Below are 17,621 nucleotides of genomic sequence, written 5' to 3' on the forward strand. Positions count from 1 at the left end.
TAAGGTACTATACATGTTTGTTAAAATTCTCTATATCTCTTTCTCCTTTCTTTGTTTCTCTGTTGGTAGGGCTCTCTTTAGTATCTGAAGTACGGTAGGTCTTTTATTGGCAAAGTCTCTCAGCATTTGTTTGTGAAAAATTTAAGCTCTCCCTCAAATTTGAAGGAGAGTTTTGCTGGATAAAGTATTCTTGGTTGGAAATTTTTCTCTCTCAGAATTTTAAATATGTCATGCCACTGCCTTCTCGCCTCCATGGTGGCCGCTGAGTAGTCACAACTTAGTCTTACGTTGTTTCCTTTGTATGTGGTGAATTGCTTTTCTCTTGCTGCTTTCAGAACTTGCTCCTTCTCTTCAGTATTTGACAGTCTGATCAGAATATGTCTCGGAATGGGTTTATTTGGATTTATTCTATTTGGAGTTTGCTGGGCATATATGGTTTGTATATTTATATTGTGTATAAGGTTGGGGAAGTTTTCCCCAATAATTTCTTTGAATACTCTTTCTAGACCTTTACCCTTTCCTTCCCCTTCTGGGACACCAATGAGTCTTAAGTTTGGACATTTTATTTTATCTATCGTATCCCTGAGATCCATTTTGATTTTTTAAATTTTTTTCTCCATTCTTTCTTTTGTTCTTTCATTTTCTGTTCTGTGGACTTCTAGGACACCGAGATGTTGTTCAGCTTCCTCTAATCTTGTATTGTGAATATCCAGAGTCTTTTTAATTTGGCCAACAGTTTATTTTATTTCCATAAGATCTTCTATTTTTTTATTTACTCTTGCAATGTCTTCTTTATGCTCTTCTAGGGTTTTCTTTATGTCGCTTATATCCTGGGCCCTGGTCTTCTTGATGTCCTTTAAATCCTTTGCCATGTTTTCGTTCCTCGATTGTAGTTCTTTGATTAATTCTGCCAAGTACTGAGTCTCTTCCGATATCTTGATTTGTGTGTTTGGAGTTGGAGTCTCCATATCGTCTGGTTTTATCATATGCATTAAGATTTTCTGTTGTTTTTGGCCTCTTGGCATTTGTTTTGCTTGAAAGGGTTTTTTCAAGTTGTGAAAAAAAAAGGGATATCAATCTAATTTTTCAGAAACACAGTTTGGTGATGTACACTTTCTCTAACTAACCAGCAGATGGCGTCTGTGAGTCACCTATACCCCTCAAGTCAGTTCTCAACGTTTTTCCAGCGGTGTGTGGGGAAATGATTCTTGTGGGGTTCAGTTGGAGAACTCAGTTTGGGTGTGTTGCTGGAGCCGTCCGCTCTGAATGTGGGGCGTGTGTACGGGTGGCCAGGGAGGAAGGCAGCTTTAATATTCAAATCCCCCAGGTTCCTAGAGATTCAAGGCCACTGCAAGAGTCTAAGCTTTCATTTCATTTCAGCCCCAGACCCTCTTTCTCGCTGTCCCACAAACCACTGGACTTGGCGTAGCATCCCTGGGTTCTCCGAGTGGGTCCCCCCCCCCAGCCATGATCCTCCAGGAGCTCAGCTGAGGGAATGCCGTGCTACATCACCAGTGCATGCCGTCCCTCAATGGAAGCCCCGGGCCGCCGGGCCGTGCGGGGGCACTTTCAGCCTGAAGCAAAGAAGGCCGAACGGGGCGTCTCAATCCCCCTCTCCTCGCACAGTTCCTCCTTCTCAGCTCTGGGACAACTGGCGGGGCTCTGGGCTGTGGGCAAGGCCCCGGGCAGGAGTTTATCCAGCCCTCTGGGGAGCCAGCTGCAAGCCGCGGGGTTTCTTTCAGCTTCCGGCTCTCCCCTCCGTTCCCCTGGCCCCGAGGGTATCTGCAGCGGACTATCCTCCAGGCCAGACACTGAGAGGCCGGCCCAGCCCCCTCTTGCTGTGTTTTACTGCGTGGTTCCCACTCCTGCAACTGCAGCTGCTCCTGGATTTTTCCCTTTTTTTTTTTTTTAAAAAGATCCAGTTGGTCTCCAAATGCCAAGCCCTGACTTCCCCACAACGCCGCGTGGCTGCGGGTCTTCCAGCCAGCTTACTCACTCGTTTCAGAATGCAGACTCCCGGTTTCACCAAGTATACGGCCGCTGTGATACTAGCAGACCTCGTCCAGCTGGCGCATTGCTGTAACAGGTCTTCTGGTCACTTTCTGGTTTTTATCTAGTGTTTTTCATGGAGGTGTTTTTTTGCCCTGTCTCACCTAGCCGTCATCTTAGTTTCTTGCATGGCATATTCTCGCATGTTATCTCCTTCAGTACAAACAAGAAAAACGTATTCTCTCTCTCTTCTATTTCCACCATTCACAGCCTCTTTTCAGCACTGAATCACTGCCAGAGAGAAGTTGCTGTTTTGTAAGACACTGATGTGTTTATCTCCATGTAAATTTTGAGGTAAATTTAAATTTATTTTTTCAAGCTTCCTAATTGCTGAGGGAGTTACAAATATTGATTAGACACCCTTACAAAGCTTATAATCTAGTTAAGGAGGCAGAAGTATGAACAATAAACAATAAGATGTTCAGAGAGATATGGAAGCACAAAGAAAGGAGACACATCATGGACAGTAATTCTTAGAATACCAGGCTTCCCTTGCAAAAACATAGTAAGCTGTCTGACTTCGTGATTTACTGTGTGATTTAAAATTGGTGACATCACCTCTCTGACCTGTTTCTCATCAGGAATGGGGGCTTTGGCCCAGGAGATGATCTCTGAAGTCTGTTTCATTTTATGCTTCCAACCCTGTAACTATACTGATTTCTCTTCAACTGTATAGGTATAATTTAAGAAGTTACTAAGTTAAGGGGGAAAAAGTCACTTATGGGATTTAGTGTCCCTTCCTCTCCCTCCCCCCTCCCCACAAATGGGTGCACCGTGTGTGGAATTAAACCATCTTATTCTCCCAAATGAGCTTCATTTTGGGTCTATAGAATTGAATTGCAAACTCTCTCTCAGTTTAAGTGCTGTTCAAGCCTCCTTATCTCTGGCAAGCATGTGTGAATAAAGAAATAATTACACGCTAATGTCTGTCGCTGGATCCATCAATGCAACAGCAGAGTGGAAGGGAATTAATGTGGATTAGAATCTGGGCCTGAGCTGTGCCCCTGGGCGATGGTTTAAAAACTCTAAGCCTGTTTTTATTCATAAAATGATGATAACAATAGAATCCTATGGGTTGTTTGGAGGACAAACTGAAATAGACCACATATTTTTAAAAGGGCCTGGTCCTTAGTGGGCCAGTAAAAATGTTCTTCCTTTCTTTCGCTCACAGAAACAAACATACCAGGGGTCCTCTCCACGGTATCAATCACCCCGGGCCTTTCCACAGGGCCCACAGGAGACGACCCCAAGGCTGGCCGCGTCAGGCCGAGGAAAAAGGACGCGGGGGCGGGGCAGGCGGAAGCGATCGCGCGCTGCTGTCAGCTGCGCCGGAAGTTCCTGCCGGGGCCTGGCGGTAACCTTGGGTCCTTGCCGCCGCATCTGTCGCCGCACTGCCGCCGCCACCGCTGCCGCCGAGGTGAACCTTGTGAGTCCGAGCGTCAGCCCGGGTCAGGCTCATTAGCTGCCGGGAGCCGCCGGTATCACGAAGGAGGACGTTGAGGGCCGAGGGGAGCAGAAACCGCGGGCGCGGGAACTCCTAGTCGACATGTCTCTGGTGGCGGAAGCCTTCGTCTCCCAGATCGCAGGTAGCGCCCGTGGCCGCGGGCAAGGGTTGCGGACCGAGGAGGGGACCGGCGCGGGGAGCAGTGTGGGGTATAGAACTGGAGGTTTCTCTGAGCTTTGCGGCGTTAGTTGCTGAATCCAGGGCGGGGGGAGGAGGTGGGCACGGAGTACCAGCCTCATCTCACGGAGGAGAAAACGGAGGTGGAGGCACTTGGCCAAGGTCATTCCACCGGGGTCTGACTCCCGTCTGCTTTTCCTGGGCGGTATTTTGTCCAGCGCGGCGTTCTGCCAGGAGGGACTGGAGTGCGTGGAGGAGGCCGTGTATTAGGATTGAGATGGGGGCGTGGCCACAAGAGTCGGACATCCAAAGGCTTCAGTCTAAGAGAGATTGCAGCCGCTGGGTTTTGGGACCTCAATTTTAACGTGACTGTCAGTGATGAGTCGCCTTTGTTATCTGTTGGCATTGAGGGACCACCGAAGTTCATGCTTCCTCTCCAAATGACGCAATACCGCCATTTGCCAGGTCTCTAGGATTCACTGAAACATCTTTAAATCTACATATACTTTTAGGAAACACCTTTGATTTGATGGACTGAATATAGATCTGAATTTATAGTGTTTTCTGGTATTGAGGTTCTTTACTATAGTAAAAAAATTAAGTATTGTTGAGAAAGCAAGGAGACTAGGCATAGGTATTCTAGGTGTAGTTTTTGATGTCCAATAGTTAATCTTTAAATGGATTTAATCTTAAATCCCTAGTAGTATTTTCAGCATGACTACAGTAATGAGACAGTCACCAGGATAAATACTTACAGGTACTTTTGAAATAAGAAGGTAGTATTTTGGAAATGGGAAGTAGTGTATGTGTCATAAAATTTGCCAAAATGTTTTTCATTGCTTTGCATTTGTGTGAACATAGATTTCTGTTTTCCTTTTCCAGTTGAAGTATATAAAAGCTTCCCAGGAGAGATAAAAAGGAGAGATAAAAGCTCCCACTAGATTGCAATATGCAGGAAAGCAGAGATCATTATTATTTTGTTCCTCCTTGTATTGTGAGCACCTGTCATTTGGTGCTCAAAATGTATTTGTGACCTGAATCAATGAATAATTTTGAGATTTCAGACAGTGATTATTTCTATTTTTACCGTATGTATGATTTCTTTTAAAGAGCGAATGATGAATGTCTTTCAATAAGTTTGAAATTCTGCTTCAGTTAATGAAGTTTAAGAATTTCTAAAGTTTTATCTGTTTGCCATCCTGGCTATTTATGGTAATCTGTTACTCTAGGAGAAGGCATTTAAAGATGGATAATTCAATAAATGGTATTGGAGCAACTACTAAGTCATAACACCATGTGAGTAAGTTCCAGTTGGATTAACATAAGAACAAAAAATTGTAATAAAATAATTAGAAGAGAATATAGATTATTTTAATAATCTTGTGATAATAGAGGAGGCTTTAAGCAAGACACAGAATCCAGAAGCCAAAAAAGAAAAGATTGGCAGATTTGGTTGCAGAAAAATTTAAGATGCTTTATGTGGTGAAAGAGTCCATAAACAGGATCCTACAAATTAATAAGAAAAAGGCTTCTCAACAGAATCATGGTCAAAGTATATGAAGAGGAATTTCACAAAAGAGGAAATGCAAATGAACATATGAAATGATGCTCTTCATCATTAACAGTAGATACCAATATTTCCCACCTAAACAGGCAAAAATGAATATGATCATTTTTAGTACTGACAAGGGCTTGGAGAAAACAGTTACCTCAAACTATTGGTGGGTCTGTAAATTATTACTAATTTCTGATAACCTAATTTAGCAATTTTTATTAAATTAAAGACATGCCCATCCTTTGACGCAGAAATTCCATGGGGATTTATTGGATAGAAAAGTTAAGGGCAGTACTTAAAAAGAATACAAAGATATTAATTGTAGCATTATTTGTAATAGCAGAAAACTAGAAATATTCTAAGTGTGTATCAAAGTATTCTGTGCTTACATTATTACAGATACTAGCAATGATGAAGTAAACCTGTTAAATATATTGGCTTGAAAGCATATCTATATTAAATAAAAACAAATTACAGAATAATATATTGCTAAATAAATCATTTGTAAATAGGTATATGTTTTTAAAAGCAAAGAAGAATTTATGGAAGAATATTCAACTAATTTTAGGCAGTAACTTCTGGGTAATAAAGTTGGGATGTTGGGGAAGGATGGAGAAAGAGACTAAACTATACTTCTGAATTATTTGAATTATTGTAGTAAGCATGTTTCACTTTTGTAATTTATATGATTATAATTTTAAAGACTTAAAGGATTACATTTTGACAAGAAGCAAAAAAGGGGGGCAGTTAAATTAGAAACCCTGTGTTCTAGTTTGCTAATGCTGCCCAGATGCAAAACACCTGAAATAAATGGGCTTTTATAAAGGAGGTTTATTTGGTTACAAAGTTACAGTCTTAAGGCCATAAAGTGTCCAAGGTATCCCGTCAACAATTGGGTACCTTCACTGGAGGGTGGCCAGTGGTGTCCAGAAAACCTCTGTTAGCTGGGAAGGCACATGGCTGCCGTCTGCTCCAAGTTCTAGTTTCAAAATGGCTTTCCCCCAGGACGTTCCTCCCTAGACTTCAGTTTCTCTTCAAAATGCCACTCTCAGTTGCTCTTGGGGTGTTTGTCCTCTCTTAGCTTCTCTGGAGCAAAAGTCTACTTTCAAAGGCCATCTCCAAAATATCTCTGTAAGCTGAAGCTCCTCTCTCCACTCCTGTGCATTCTTCAAAGTGTCCCTCTTGGCTGTAGCAAGCTCGCTCCTTCTGTCTGAGCTTATATAGTGCTCCGGTAAACTAATCAACGCTGGTGCTGAATGGGTGGGGCCACACCTCCATGGAAATTATCCAGTCAGAGTTATCACCCACAGTTGGGTGGGGCGCATTTCCATGGAAACAACCTAATCCAAATATTCCAGTTTAATACCCACTAATATGTCTGCCCCACAAGATTTCTTCAAAGACTATGGCTTTTTCTGGGGAACATAATACATTCAAACCGACACACCCTGTGTTTGACTTATAAGTGATTTGTGTGACTCACATCTAACTACTATTTCAACTGTTTCTGTTTCTAGGATTGTAATTCAGTTTTTCTTGGAAGAGGTCAAAACCAAGAATTTAGAGTGCTATATTCACGTAATCCTATTATAACCTAATAAGTAATTAGAATCTACTTTTGAAGTTTGGATGTTTAACTTTTAGTGTATTTAATAATTTGCTTATTCTCCCTTCCAGCGGGCATAAGTCAGCACATTGCTTGATATTTCTTTTGGAAACATCAAAGACATCTAGCATCTATCTTTGATATTCTTGAAATGACCTTACTGAGGCATAAAGAGCATCTTTCTAAAAGCCTTCTCTGAACCCCCAATTTAAATGAACCATTTGTCTCTTTACTACCAGGGAATCCCCACCAAGTTCTGTCAGTTCTTCCTTAGTATGATTTAATAGCTTATTCTATCTCTACTGCTTACCTTAGTTACCTTTGTCATTTCTCACTTGGATTACTATAGTAGCCTACGAACTGGTTTCCTTACTTCCAGTCTGGCCTCCTTCCAGAGCAATCTCTACACTGCAAGCCTTGGTCTTTTGTTTGTTTGTTTGTTTAGTTTTAATTTTCCTAAAATGCCAGTGTGACTCTTCTTGCTTTAATATCGTCATTGGTTCCCCCTTGTCAGTAGAGTAGAGTGAAGCATATGAGACTCATCATATCTTAGACCAAGTTTATCTCTCCAGCCTCATCTCTTGTCATTCCTTTCCTTAAACTCTAGCTTTTTAAAATTATTTATGGTTTCCATCTTTGGCACAGGTTGCCTTCTGTCTGAAATGTCTGCTTTACTTGGATAACTCCTGTTTGTCCTTTAAGAAGTAGCACAGGGGACTATTTTTTTTAAATTAAATTCAGTTTTATTGAGATATATTCACATACCATACAGTCATCTATGGTGTACAATCAGCTGTTCATAGTACCATCATATAGTTGTGCATTCATCATCCAATCTATTTTTGAACATTTTCCTTACACCAGAAATAATAAGAATAAAAAATAAAAGTAAAAAAGAACACCCAAACCATCCTCCCCATCCCACCCTATTTTTCATTTAGTTTTTGTCCCCATTTTTCTACTCTTCCATCCATAAACTGGATAAAGGGAGTGCGATCCACAAGGTTTTCACAATCACACTGTCACCCCTTGTAAGCTACATTGTTATACGTCGTGTTTAAGAGTCAAGGCCACTGGGTTGCAGTTCCACAGTTTCAGGTATTTACTTCAAGCTATTCCAATGCATTAAAACCTAAAGAGGGTTAACTATATAGTGTGTAAGAATGTTCACCAGAGTGACCTCTCAACTCCATTTTGGAATCTCTCAGCCAGTAAAACTTTATTTCGTTTCATTTTGCATCCTCCTTTTGGTCGAGATGTTCTCAATCAAAGGGAACTATTTGGACCTGCAAGTCTACCTGTCATTTTTTTTTTTCTGTCAAGTGAGAAAGCTTTGTTTTTTTCTTGTTGTTTTATTTTCTGTTTTTGTTTTTGTTTTGCTTTGTTGTTTTGTTTTTCTTTCTGCTAATAATGATTCATGGCTGTTGTAGAAAATGAAAACAATCCAGAAGAGCGTAATGAATAAAATAAAATTCACTTGAAATTACAACATCCAAATTTAGACTTTAAAATCCCATTATTCTCATTAAGAGTTTGGTGAACAAAGCTACCTCATTCTCTCTCCCTGAACAAAAAATTTTGTCGTAAATAATATATAATACACATACTTTTCTGTAAACTGTTTTGTCATATGGGGTTTCTATCCATGTCTGAATAGAATTATATATCATAATTTTTAATGGTTACATAGGATTTCATTGTAATGAGAAATCATGATTTACTTACTTGGTCTTATTCTGGTGATATTTAAGGTATTGAATCAGTCGGTTCAACCAGAGAAGCAGAGCCAGGAGAATATTTATATATGAAGGGAATTGGTTTATGCTCTTGTGGGGGCTGGCCAAGCAAGTGCAAAGTCCACAAGTCAGGCAGTCAGGAAGGGAAGATCATGAGTATATGGAAACCCCACTAGCATGAGCTGAAGGTGGCAGTTCGCTGTCAGGCTGTCAGGAAGGGAAGATCCAGGAGAAAGAGAGCAGTTGTAGGCCCAGTTGCTATTTGGAGTGTCTAATCTCAGGGATGATTTAGTCCCTTTTTTTAAAGGGCTTCCAACTGATTAAGTCATGCCCACCCACAAAAATCCCCATTTTGATTAAGGTGAAGTCAGCTGATTACGGAGTCTAATTATATCTGCAAAATCCCTTCAGAATCCCTTCTAGCAGCACCTAGATTAACATTTGAATAACTAGAAGTTGCATGTATGCTACAAAATGACTGCTGCCTCCCTCTGTCTTCCCAACTCCTGCTAGAGAATATCCTTTGTAGCCTACCTTAACCCAAAACATACTAGAAAGGAATTTCTGAGGCATATGGTTGAGCCTGGCCAATTTGTTGTGTCCCAAAGCCATCATAGGTATATATGGTTTTTCTCTGTTATAAGCAGTGCTTGCATGTACATATTTGTGCATCTACTTAGTAGTTTCTTGGGATACATTTCTTAAAATGGAAGAGGATCTTGAATTGTTCTTTTAACTCAGTAATATGTAAAGAAATGGTAAATTATGATTTTGAATGAATAGTTTGGACCTCTAGATGATGATATGCTGGATTTAGAACTTTAAAGGAGGATACAAATAGTCCTGGGTATTTTGAAAAGTTTTCGAAATCTTTTTATTTTTTTTCCCAGCACAAGTTACAAATGTTATTCAAATAATTCTATTAGCATAATTATCTTTTTTCCTTTTCTTTTATTAGAGATGTAGGTATCCAGAAAAATCATGCAGAAAGTACAGAGTCCCATATACCTGCCCTCATATATGCAGTTTTCTCTATTATTAACACTTTGCACTAGTGTAGTACCTTTGTTACAATTGGTGAAACAGTATTATTATCATTATACTATTAACTATAGTGCATAGTTTACATTATGCTTTTTTAACTTTTTGTTCTGTAATATACATATAACCTAAACTTTCACCTTTCAGCCACATCCAAATATACACTTCATTGGTGTTAATTACATTCACAATGTTGTGCTACCATCACCACCATCCATTACCAGAACTTTTCCATTATCCCAAAGAGAAACTCTGTACCAATAAAGCATTAACTTCCTGTTCCTTATCCCAACCTTGTCCCCTAGTAACTTGTGTTCTAGTTTCTGATTCTATGAATATGCATATTCTAGTTATCTCATGTCAGTGAGATCATACGATGTTTGTCCTTGTGTGTCTGGTTTATTTCACTCAACATGAGGTCTTTGAAGGACATTCATGCTGTAGTGTATCAGAGCCACATTCCTTTTTATCACTGAATATAATATTCCATTGTATGTATATACCATATTTTCTTTGTTTTTTTTCTTTTTCTTTTTTTGATTTTTTTAATTGAGATTGTTCACATACCATACAATTATCCAAAGATCCAAAGTGTACAATCAGTTTCTCATGGTACCATCATACAGCTGTGCATCCATCACCACAGTTAATTTTTTTTTCAATTTTTAGAACATTTTCATTCCTCCAGAAAAGAAATAAAAGACACACACAAAAAAGGAAACTCAAATCCTCCCATACCCCTAACCACCCCCCTCTATTATTGATTCATAGTATTGGTATAGTGCATTTGTTACTATTGATGAAAGAATGTTAAAATACTACTGATTGTAGTATATAGTTTGCAATAGGTATATTTTTTTTCCTATATGCCCCTCTATTATTAACTTCTAGTTATAATGTCATACATTTGTTCTAGTTCATGAGAGAGATTTCTAGTATTTGTTCAGTTAATCATGGACATTGCCCACCAGAAGATTCACTGTTTTATATATTCCCATCTTTTAACCTCCAACTTTCCTTCTGGTGACATATGTGACTTTAAGCTTACCCTTTCCACCACCTTCACACACCATTCAGCACTGTTAGTTATTCTCACAATGTGTTGCCATCACCTGTGTCCATTTCCAAAAGTTTAAGTTCATCCTAGTTAAACATTCTGCTCATAATAAGCAACCGCTCCCCATTCTTTAGACTCGTTCTATATCCTGATAACTTACATTTCATGTCTATGAGTTTATATATTATAATTAGTTCATGTCAGTGAGACCCTGCAACATTTGTCCTTATGTGTCTGTCTTATTTCACTGAATATAGTGCCCTCATGGTTTCTTCACTACCCCATTTTTTTTTAAGACGATTTTGTTCACACACCATACATCCCATCCTAAGTAAACAATCGATGGTTCCCTGTATAGTCATGTATTTGTGTATTCGCCACCATCACCACTATCTGTATAAGGACATCTCCGTTTCTTCCACAGAGGAGGAGGAAGAGCCAAAGAAAGTAGAGAGACAGGAGAAAAAGAAAAGAAAGAGAAAGAGAAAAAAACAAAACAAAACATGACAGCTAGGAAGCAACAAAAGGAAAGATAGCATTAAACTAAAGTAGAATAAAGAGTCAGACAATATCGCCAATGCCAAGAGTCCCATACCCTTCCCCTATGTCCCCCCACATGTGCGTTTAGCTTTGGTATTTTGCCTATGTTATAGTAAAGGAAGCATAATACAATGTTTCTGTTAACTATAGTTTCTAGTTTGCATTGATTGTATTTTCCCTCCAGTCCCACCCCATTTTTAACACCTTGCAATGTTGACATTCATTTATTCTACTTCATGTAAAAACATATTTGTACCTTTTATCACAATCGTTGAGCACCCTAGGCTTCACTGAGTTATACAGTCCCAGTATTTATCTTTCCTCTTTCCTTCTGGTGTCCCACATGCTCCTAACCTTCTTTTTCAACCATACTCACAGTCATCTTTGTTCAGTGTACTTACATTGCTGTGCTACTATATCCCAAAACTGTGTTCCAAACCTCTTGCTCCTGTCTTTTCCTTTCTGTATGTAGTACTCCCTTTAGTGTTTCCTGTAGAGCAGGTATCTTGTTCACGAACTCTGTCATTGTCTTTTGTCAGAGAATATTTTAAGCTCTCCCTCATATTTGAAGGACAGTTTTGCCAGATATAGGATTCTTCATCGATGGTTTTTCCCTTTAAGTATCTTAAATATATCACCCCGCTTCCTTCTTGCTTCTATGGTTTCTATTGAGAAATCCGCACATAGTCTTATCAAGCTTCCTTTGTATGTGATGGATCGCTTTTCTCTTGCTGCTTTCAGGATTCTTTTTATCTTTGACATTTGATAATCTAATTGTTAAGTGTCTTGACGTAGGCCTCTTCGGATCTATTTGTTTGGGGTATGCTGTGCTTCTTGGATCTGTAATTTTATGTCTTTTGTAAGAGATGGGAAATTTTCATTGATTATTTCTTCTATTATTGCTCTGCGCCTTTTCTCTTTTCCTACTGGGGCACCAATGACACATACATTCCTGCATTTCGTTTTGTCCTTAAGTCCCGGAGATGTTGCTCATATTTTTCCATTCTTTTCTCTATCTGTTCGTTTGTGTGTAGGCTTTCAGTGCCTTGTTCTCCAGTTCCTGAGTGTTTTCTTCTGCCTCTTGAGATCTGTGTTGTATGTCTCCATTGTGTCCTTTGTCTCTTGTGTTGTGCCTTTCATTTCCATAGATTCTGTCAGTTGTTTTTTTGAACTTTCAGTTTCTACCTTATGTACACCCAATGTTTTCATTATATGCTTCATCTCTTTTGCCATATCTTCCCTAAACTTTCTGAATTGATCCAGCACTAGTTGTTTAAATTCCTGTATCTCAGTTGAAGTGTATGTTTGTTCCTTTGACTGGGCCATAACTTTGCCCGTCCTAGTGTAAGTTGTAGTTTTGTGTTGTCTAAGCATCTGGCCTCTTTGGTTACCCCAATCAGGTTTTCCTAGACCAGAATGGGCTCAGGTCTTGGAAGGAGGCAATAATTTCAGGTCTCCCTGAGGGCGTGTCTTAGAAGATTGGTACACCCTGTGAGACCTCAAGTCACTGTGCTTTTCTGCCCAGCAGGTCGCGCCTGTCAGCCTGTCATTCCCAACTGGTGTAAGGATTTGTGGCCTGTGGCTGTTTTCCCCCAGGCTCTGTGGTCTGTTCCTGAATGGAAGGCGGGTAGTAGAGCTTGACACTGCCTCTTTCCTCTTAGGAAAGATATACCCCCTGGGGAGATGTCATTTGCATTTGAATAGTCTCTGACTGTGCTGTCTCCACCCTTGTCTGGATCTGGGCACTGGGAATTGAAAATAGCTGAGGCTTTCTTCACTGAGCTGAAAAAGGGACAGAAAGACCCCCTTCAGGGTCAGTCAGCAGCCCCCTCCCCTCCAGTTTCACCTGTCAGCCAGAGACAACACCCAGTCCTCTGGGCTCCCCCTCCCTCCCAGAGAGGTCCTCTGGCTCTCCAAGGTCAGATGTCACCAAAAGTCTCTGCTTATTGGGGATTCGTAGCTTATATTGAGCAGTCCGTGTTTGCTAATTAAAATCCCAGTTGGAGCTCAGCTGAGCTATATTTGCTTGCTCGGAGAGTGCTGCTCTCTAGCACAGCGAGGCTTTGCAGTTTGGGAGAGTGCTGCTCTCTAGAGTCATGAGGCTTTGCAGTTTGGGCCGTGGGGGGAGGTGTCTCCTGTCTCGGATCTGCAGTTTTTACTTACAGATTTTATGTTGCAATCTTGGGCATTCCTCCCAATTCAGGTTCATGTATGATGAGTGGACGGTCACGTTTGTCCCCCCGTGATTATTCCAGATTATTTACTATTTGTTCCTGGTTGCTTATTAGTTGTTCCAGGGGGACTGACTAGCTTCTGCTCCCCTCTATGCCACCATCTTCTTCCATCTCCTATATACCACATTTTGCTTATCCATTTTTCTGTTGATGGAGTCTGTGGTTGTGTCCAACCTTTGGTATTTGTGAATATTGCTACCATGGACATCAGTGTGCAAATATCTGTTGAAATCCCTGCTTTCACTTCTTTTAGGTATATACCTAGAAGTGGGATTGCCAGGCCACAGGTGATTCTATCCTTAACTTTCTGAGGATCTGCCAAACTGTTTTCCATAGGTGACTCTCATTAAACGCTTGTAATTTTCTGTTTTTTAAATAGTAGCCATTCTAGTCGGTATGAAATATTTTTTTCATTGTGGTTTTGATTTGTATTTCCCTTGTGGGTAATGTTGAGCATCTCTTCATGTGCAGTTTTTGCCAGTTGTATATCTTCTTGGAAGAAATGTCTATTCAAGTCTTTTGCCCATTTTTTTTTAAATTGGATTGTTTTTCTTTTTTTGTTGTTGAGCTGTAGGATTTCTTTGTATATTCTGGATAGTAAACCCTTATCAGATATGTTTCCAAATATTTTCTCCCACTCTGTAGTTGTCTTTTTACTTTCATGATCAAGTCCTTTGTTGTGCAGAAGTTTTTAATTTTAGTGACGCCTCATTTATCTATTTTTCTTTTGTAGCTCTTGCCTTTAGTGTAAAGTCTGAGAGACCACTGCCTATCACAAGGTCCTGAAGATTCTTCTCAATGTGTTCTTCTAGGAGTTTATAGTTCTAATACTTATGTTTAGGTCTTTCATCCATTTTGAGTTAATTTTTATATATGGTGTGAGGTAGGAGTTCACCTTCATCCTTCTGCATATGGACATACAGTTTTCACAGAACCATTTGTTGAAGAGACTCTTCTTTCCCCATTGAGTGGAGTTGGCAACCTTGTCAAAAATTGGTTGGCAATTGGCAATGTGGGAGTTTATTTCTGAGCTCTCAATTTGAATCCATTGCTCTATATGTCTATCTTTGTGCCAGTACCCTGCTGTTTTAATTTCTATAGCTTTGTAATAGGTTGTAAAATAGGAAGTGTGAGTCCTTCAGCATCATTCTTCTTTTTCAAGATGGCTTTGTCTATTCAGGGCCCCTTACCCTTCCATATATATTTGATGATTGACTTTTCCATTCTTCAAAGAAGGCTGTTAGAATTTTGGTTAGGATTGCATTGAATCTAAATTGCTTTGGGTAGAATTAACATCTTAAAATTAATTAGTCTTCCAATCCATGAATGCAGAATGTCCTTCCATTTATTTAGGTCTTTGATTTCTTTCAGCAGTGTTTTTTAGTTTTCTGTGTACAAGGCCATTCCATCCTTGGTTATATTTATTCCTAGATATTTGATTCTTTTAGTTGCTATTCTGTTAGTTTTTTCCTTGATTTTCTCTGCAGTTTGTTTTGGTATTAGTGTATAGAAATACCCACTGATTTTTGCACATTGATCTTGTACCCTGCCACTTTGCTGAATTTGTTATTACCTCTAATAGTTTTGTTTTGACTTTTCAGGATTTTCTATGTATAGTATCATGTCATCTGTAAATAGGGAAAGTTTTTACTTTTCTCCTCTCCAATTTGGATGCCTTTTATTTCTTTTTCTTGTGTAATTGTTCTGGCTAGAACTTCCAGTACAATGTTGAATAATGTTGATGACAGTGGATGTCCTTGTCTTGTTCCTGATCTTAGGTGGAACATTCTCAGTCTTTCACCATTGAGTATGGTATTGCTGTAGGTTTCTCACATATGCCCTTTATCCTGTTCAGAAAGTTTCTTTTTAATCCTAGTTTTTGAAGTGTTTTTGTCATGAAGGGGTGGTGGATTTTGTTCAGTGCCTTTCTGTATCAATTGAGATGATCATGTGGTTTTTCTTTTCCTCTTTTTGTATTCTATAGATATTATTCCAGTACCTTGTAGCTTTCAATGTAGTTGATAAGAATTGTGATATAAGTTTTATTCCTTCTAGATACTTATTTTATTTTCATCATCGCTAAGATTCAGGAATATATAGTAGTATAGTTCTAGGAGTGTTTGTCTATTAAAATTAATTTTATAAGGTTTTTTTTGGTAGTTTTATTCTCTAAATTTATAAGTTTCCTCAAGCAGAGGAAATTTTCTTATGTTTTTAATTATATTCTCTGTGCCAAATGCTCCTTCTACTCCTTTGAAACAACTGGTTAAACATTGAATATCCTGTATTCATCTGACAAGTGTTTGTGTTTCTATTACTGTGCTTTTTTTTTTTTTTTTTGTATTCTGGAGATATTTTTCCACTTGATTTCCAGGTTACCATTCCCTTTTTCAGTTCATATGTTAATTAAAAACATATTTTATATCCAGAATATTTCTCTTCAATTGAATCTCCCCTTACAAGCTATCACTTTTAAAAAAAATTTGTTCATTGTCACCGTCTACTCCGGCAATTTTATTTAATTTGGAGCTGCTGCTTTAATTGCTCTCCTTAGGCAAACTCTCATTTTGTTTGTGTGTGCTGATGTCTCTGGTCACTCTTGCAGTCTGAGTAGTAGTGAACAACACATGGGTGATAGGAAGCAGAGCAGTCCAGTTCATTCTGTTAAGGGCTAGTGTTGTACTAAAAGTGTTGAGATGCCAGGAAAAAGCCTTCCTGCTGCCGGCCTTCTCATTTGTGGGTGTTAGTTCTCTCCAAGCCTGAGGGATAGAAAGGGACCTAGAAAACCTTTATGGCTTCCCCAAAGTTCTCTTAGCACCAGGTACCCAAAATGAACTCCAAGGATGTGCACGTGTGTGTGTGTGTGTGTGTGTGTGTGTGTGTGTATGTGTGTATGTGGCAGAACAATGAATACCAGGAGCCAAGTGTTCTCTGAGAAGATTGGAACTTTGATCTTTTCAACACTAGTAATCCCTGAGGTTTGTTCCTACTTTCGTTTGGATAAGAGCTTGTCTTATCCTGAGGTCCCAGCAGAGCTGATATACATACTACATGGTTCTCCAGCATGCAATCATGATTTGGCTGCTTTGCTCAAGAGATGTCTTTTCATCAGAGTTGACTTATGGATAGAACTTTAGAAATTCATTTCAGACCAGAAGTAAACTGATAAGTAATTTTATGGTCATAAAATATGAATTCTGAGTTCAGACTTCCAACTTTAGGCCCATGTATAGACCATGGCTACACAATTATCTATCTTGACTGTGGAAAAGTAAGATATAGATTTCTTTCATAAAGATCTGTAGAAAGGAAGAGTAGAGGCAGAGGAAGTTCAGGCATGCTAATTTAAAGATAGAGGAAAGATGGTTGGAATATTAAATAGATCTTTACATTAATTGAAGTTTCAAGGGCTGTGTATGGAGAGATTAGCAATAGGGTTATTATAAAAAATTCGAAGTGGAGAGGAGATTAAAGTGAACTATATTCTCATGTGTCTTAGCAAAAATACAAAAGGCATAAAATTATTTAATATAAAAATATCGTCATTTGCATTCTCCCTCCAACACTAGCCTCGGTTTACACTGGGCAACTTGATTTGTCCCCTCATGCATCAGTTTCTCTCATTTCCCCCCTCCCAGGCAGGCTCACCCCAGTTCCTCTGCCCTTCAGAGAAATCCTCTCCCCCACCTCTCACCTCAGATCCATCCCTCAAGGTCTCCTAGGCCTAACTTACATCCCTTAGTTTCTGCTCTTCAGTCAGCATTCTCCTCCCATTTCAGTTCACTTCCTGTGGGTTCTCTCCTCTATGTCCTTGACCCTGCATCTAGACCCCCCCATTCACTTAATCTCAGTCAGCTCTCCACCCCACCCATTAATTGCCTTGTCCTCCCAGGCTCTCTCACCTTTCTGTTTCTGTCTCATGGAGCTCATCTGCCCCTCAACCTAGGTCTGCCCACCACCTCCTCAGCAGACTCAGGCCTGCATTTCAACAAGAACACCCCAGCCTAGTTCCGTCCTCTTGCCAGTGCATCCCATCAGAAGGTACCCAAAATCCACTCACCCCAACCCTGGTGATGTCAACTTGATAATGGTAAAATTTCTCCAGGTTTCTCTACAACCTGCAAAAATTGTTTTCCCATTGTAATGACGTGGAATTTTATGGGGATATATCCTAAGAATGTC

At 39.6% G+C, this 17,621-nt stretch overlaps 1 protein-coding gene across 1 annotated transcript in view; it reads left to right on the forward strand.

Annotated features, from left to right (window-relative positions):
* Positions 1–3,389: 3,389 nt before the first annotated feature.
* MTX2 (metaxin 2) overlaps positions 3,390–17,621 on the forward strand; it is an 84,860-nt gene continuing 70,628 nt past the window's right edge. The window contains exon 1 of the mRNA XM_037849878.1: positions 3,390–3,635. Coding sequence (XP_037705806.1) covers positions 3,596–3,635 — 40 coding nt within the window. The 5' untranslated portion in view covers positions 3,390–3,595. The remainder of the gene's footprint in view (positions 3,636–17,621) is intronic.

This window comes from Choloepus didactylus, chromosome 9, assembly GCF_015220235.1.
Source record: "Choloepus didactylus isolate mChoDid1 chromosome 9, mChoDid1.pri, whole genome shotgun sequence".
Lineage (NCBI taxonomy): Eukaryota > Metazoa > Chordata > Mammalia > Pilosa > Megalonychidae > Choloepus > Choloepus didactylus.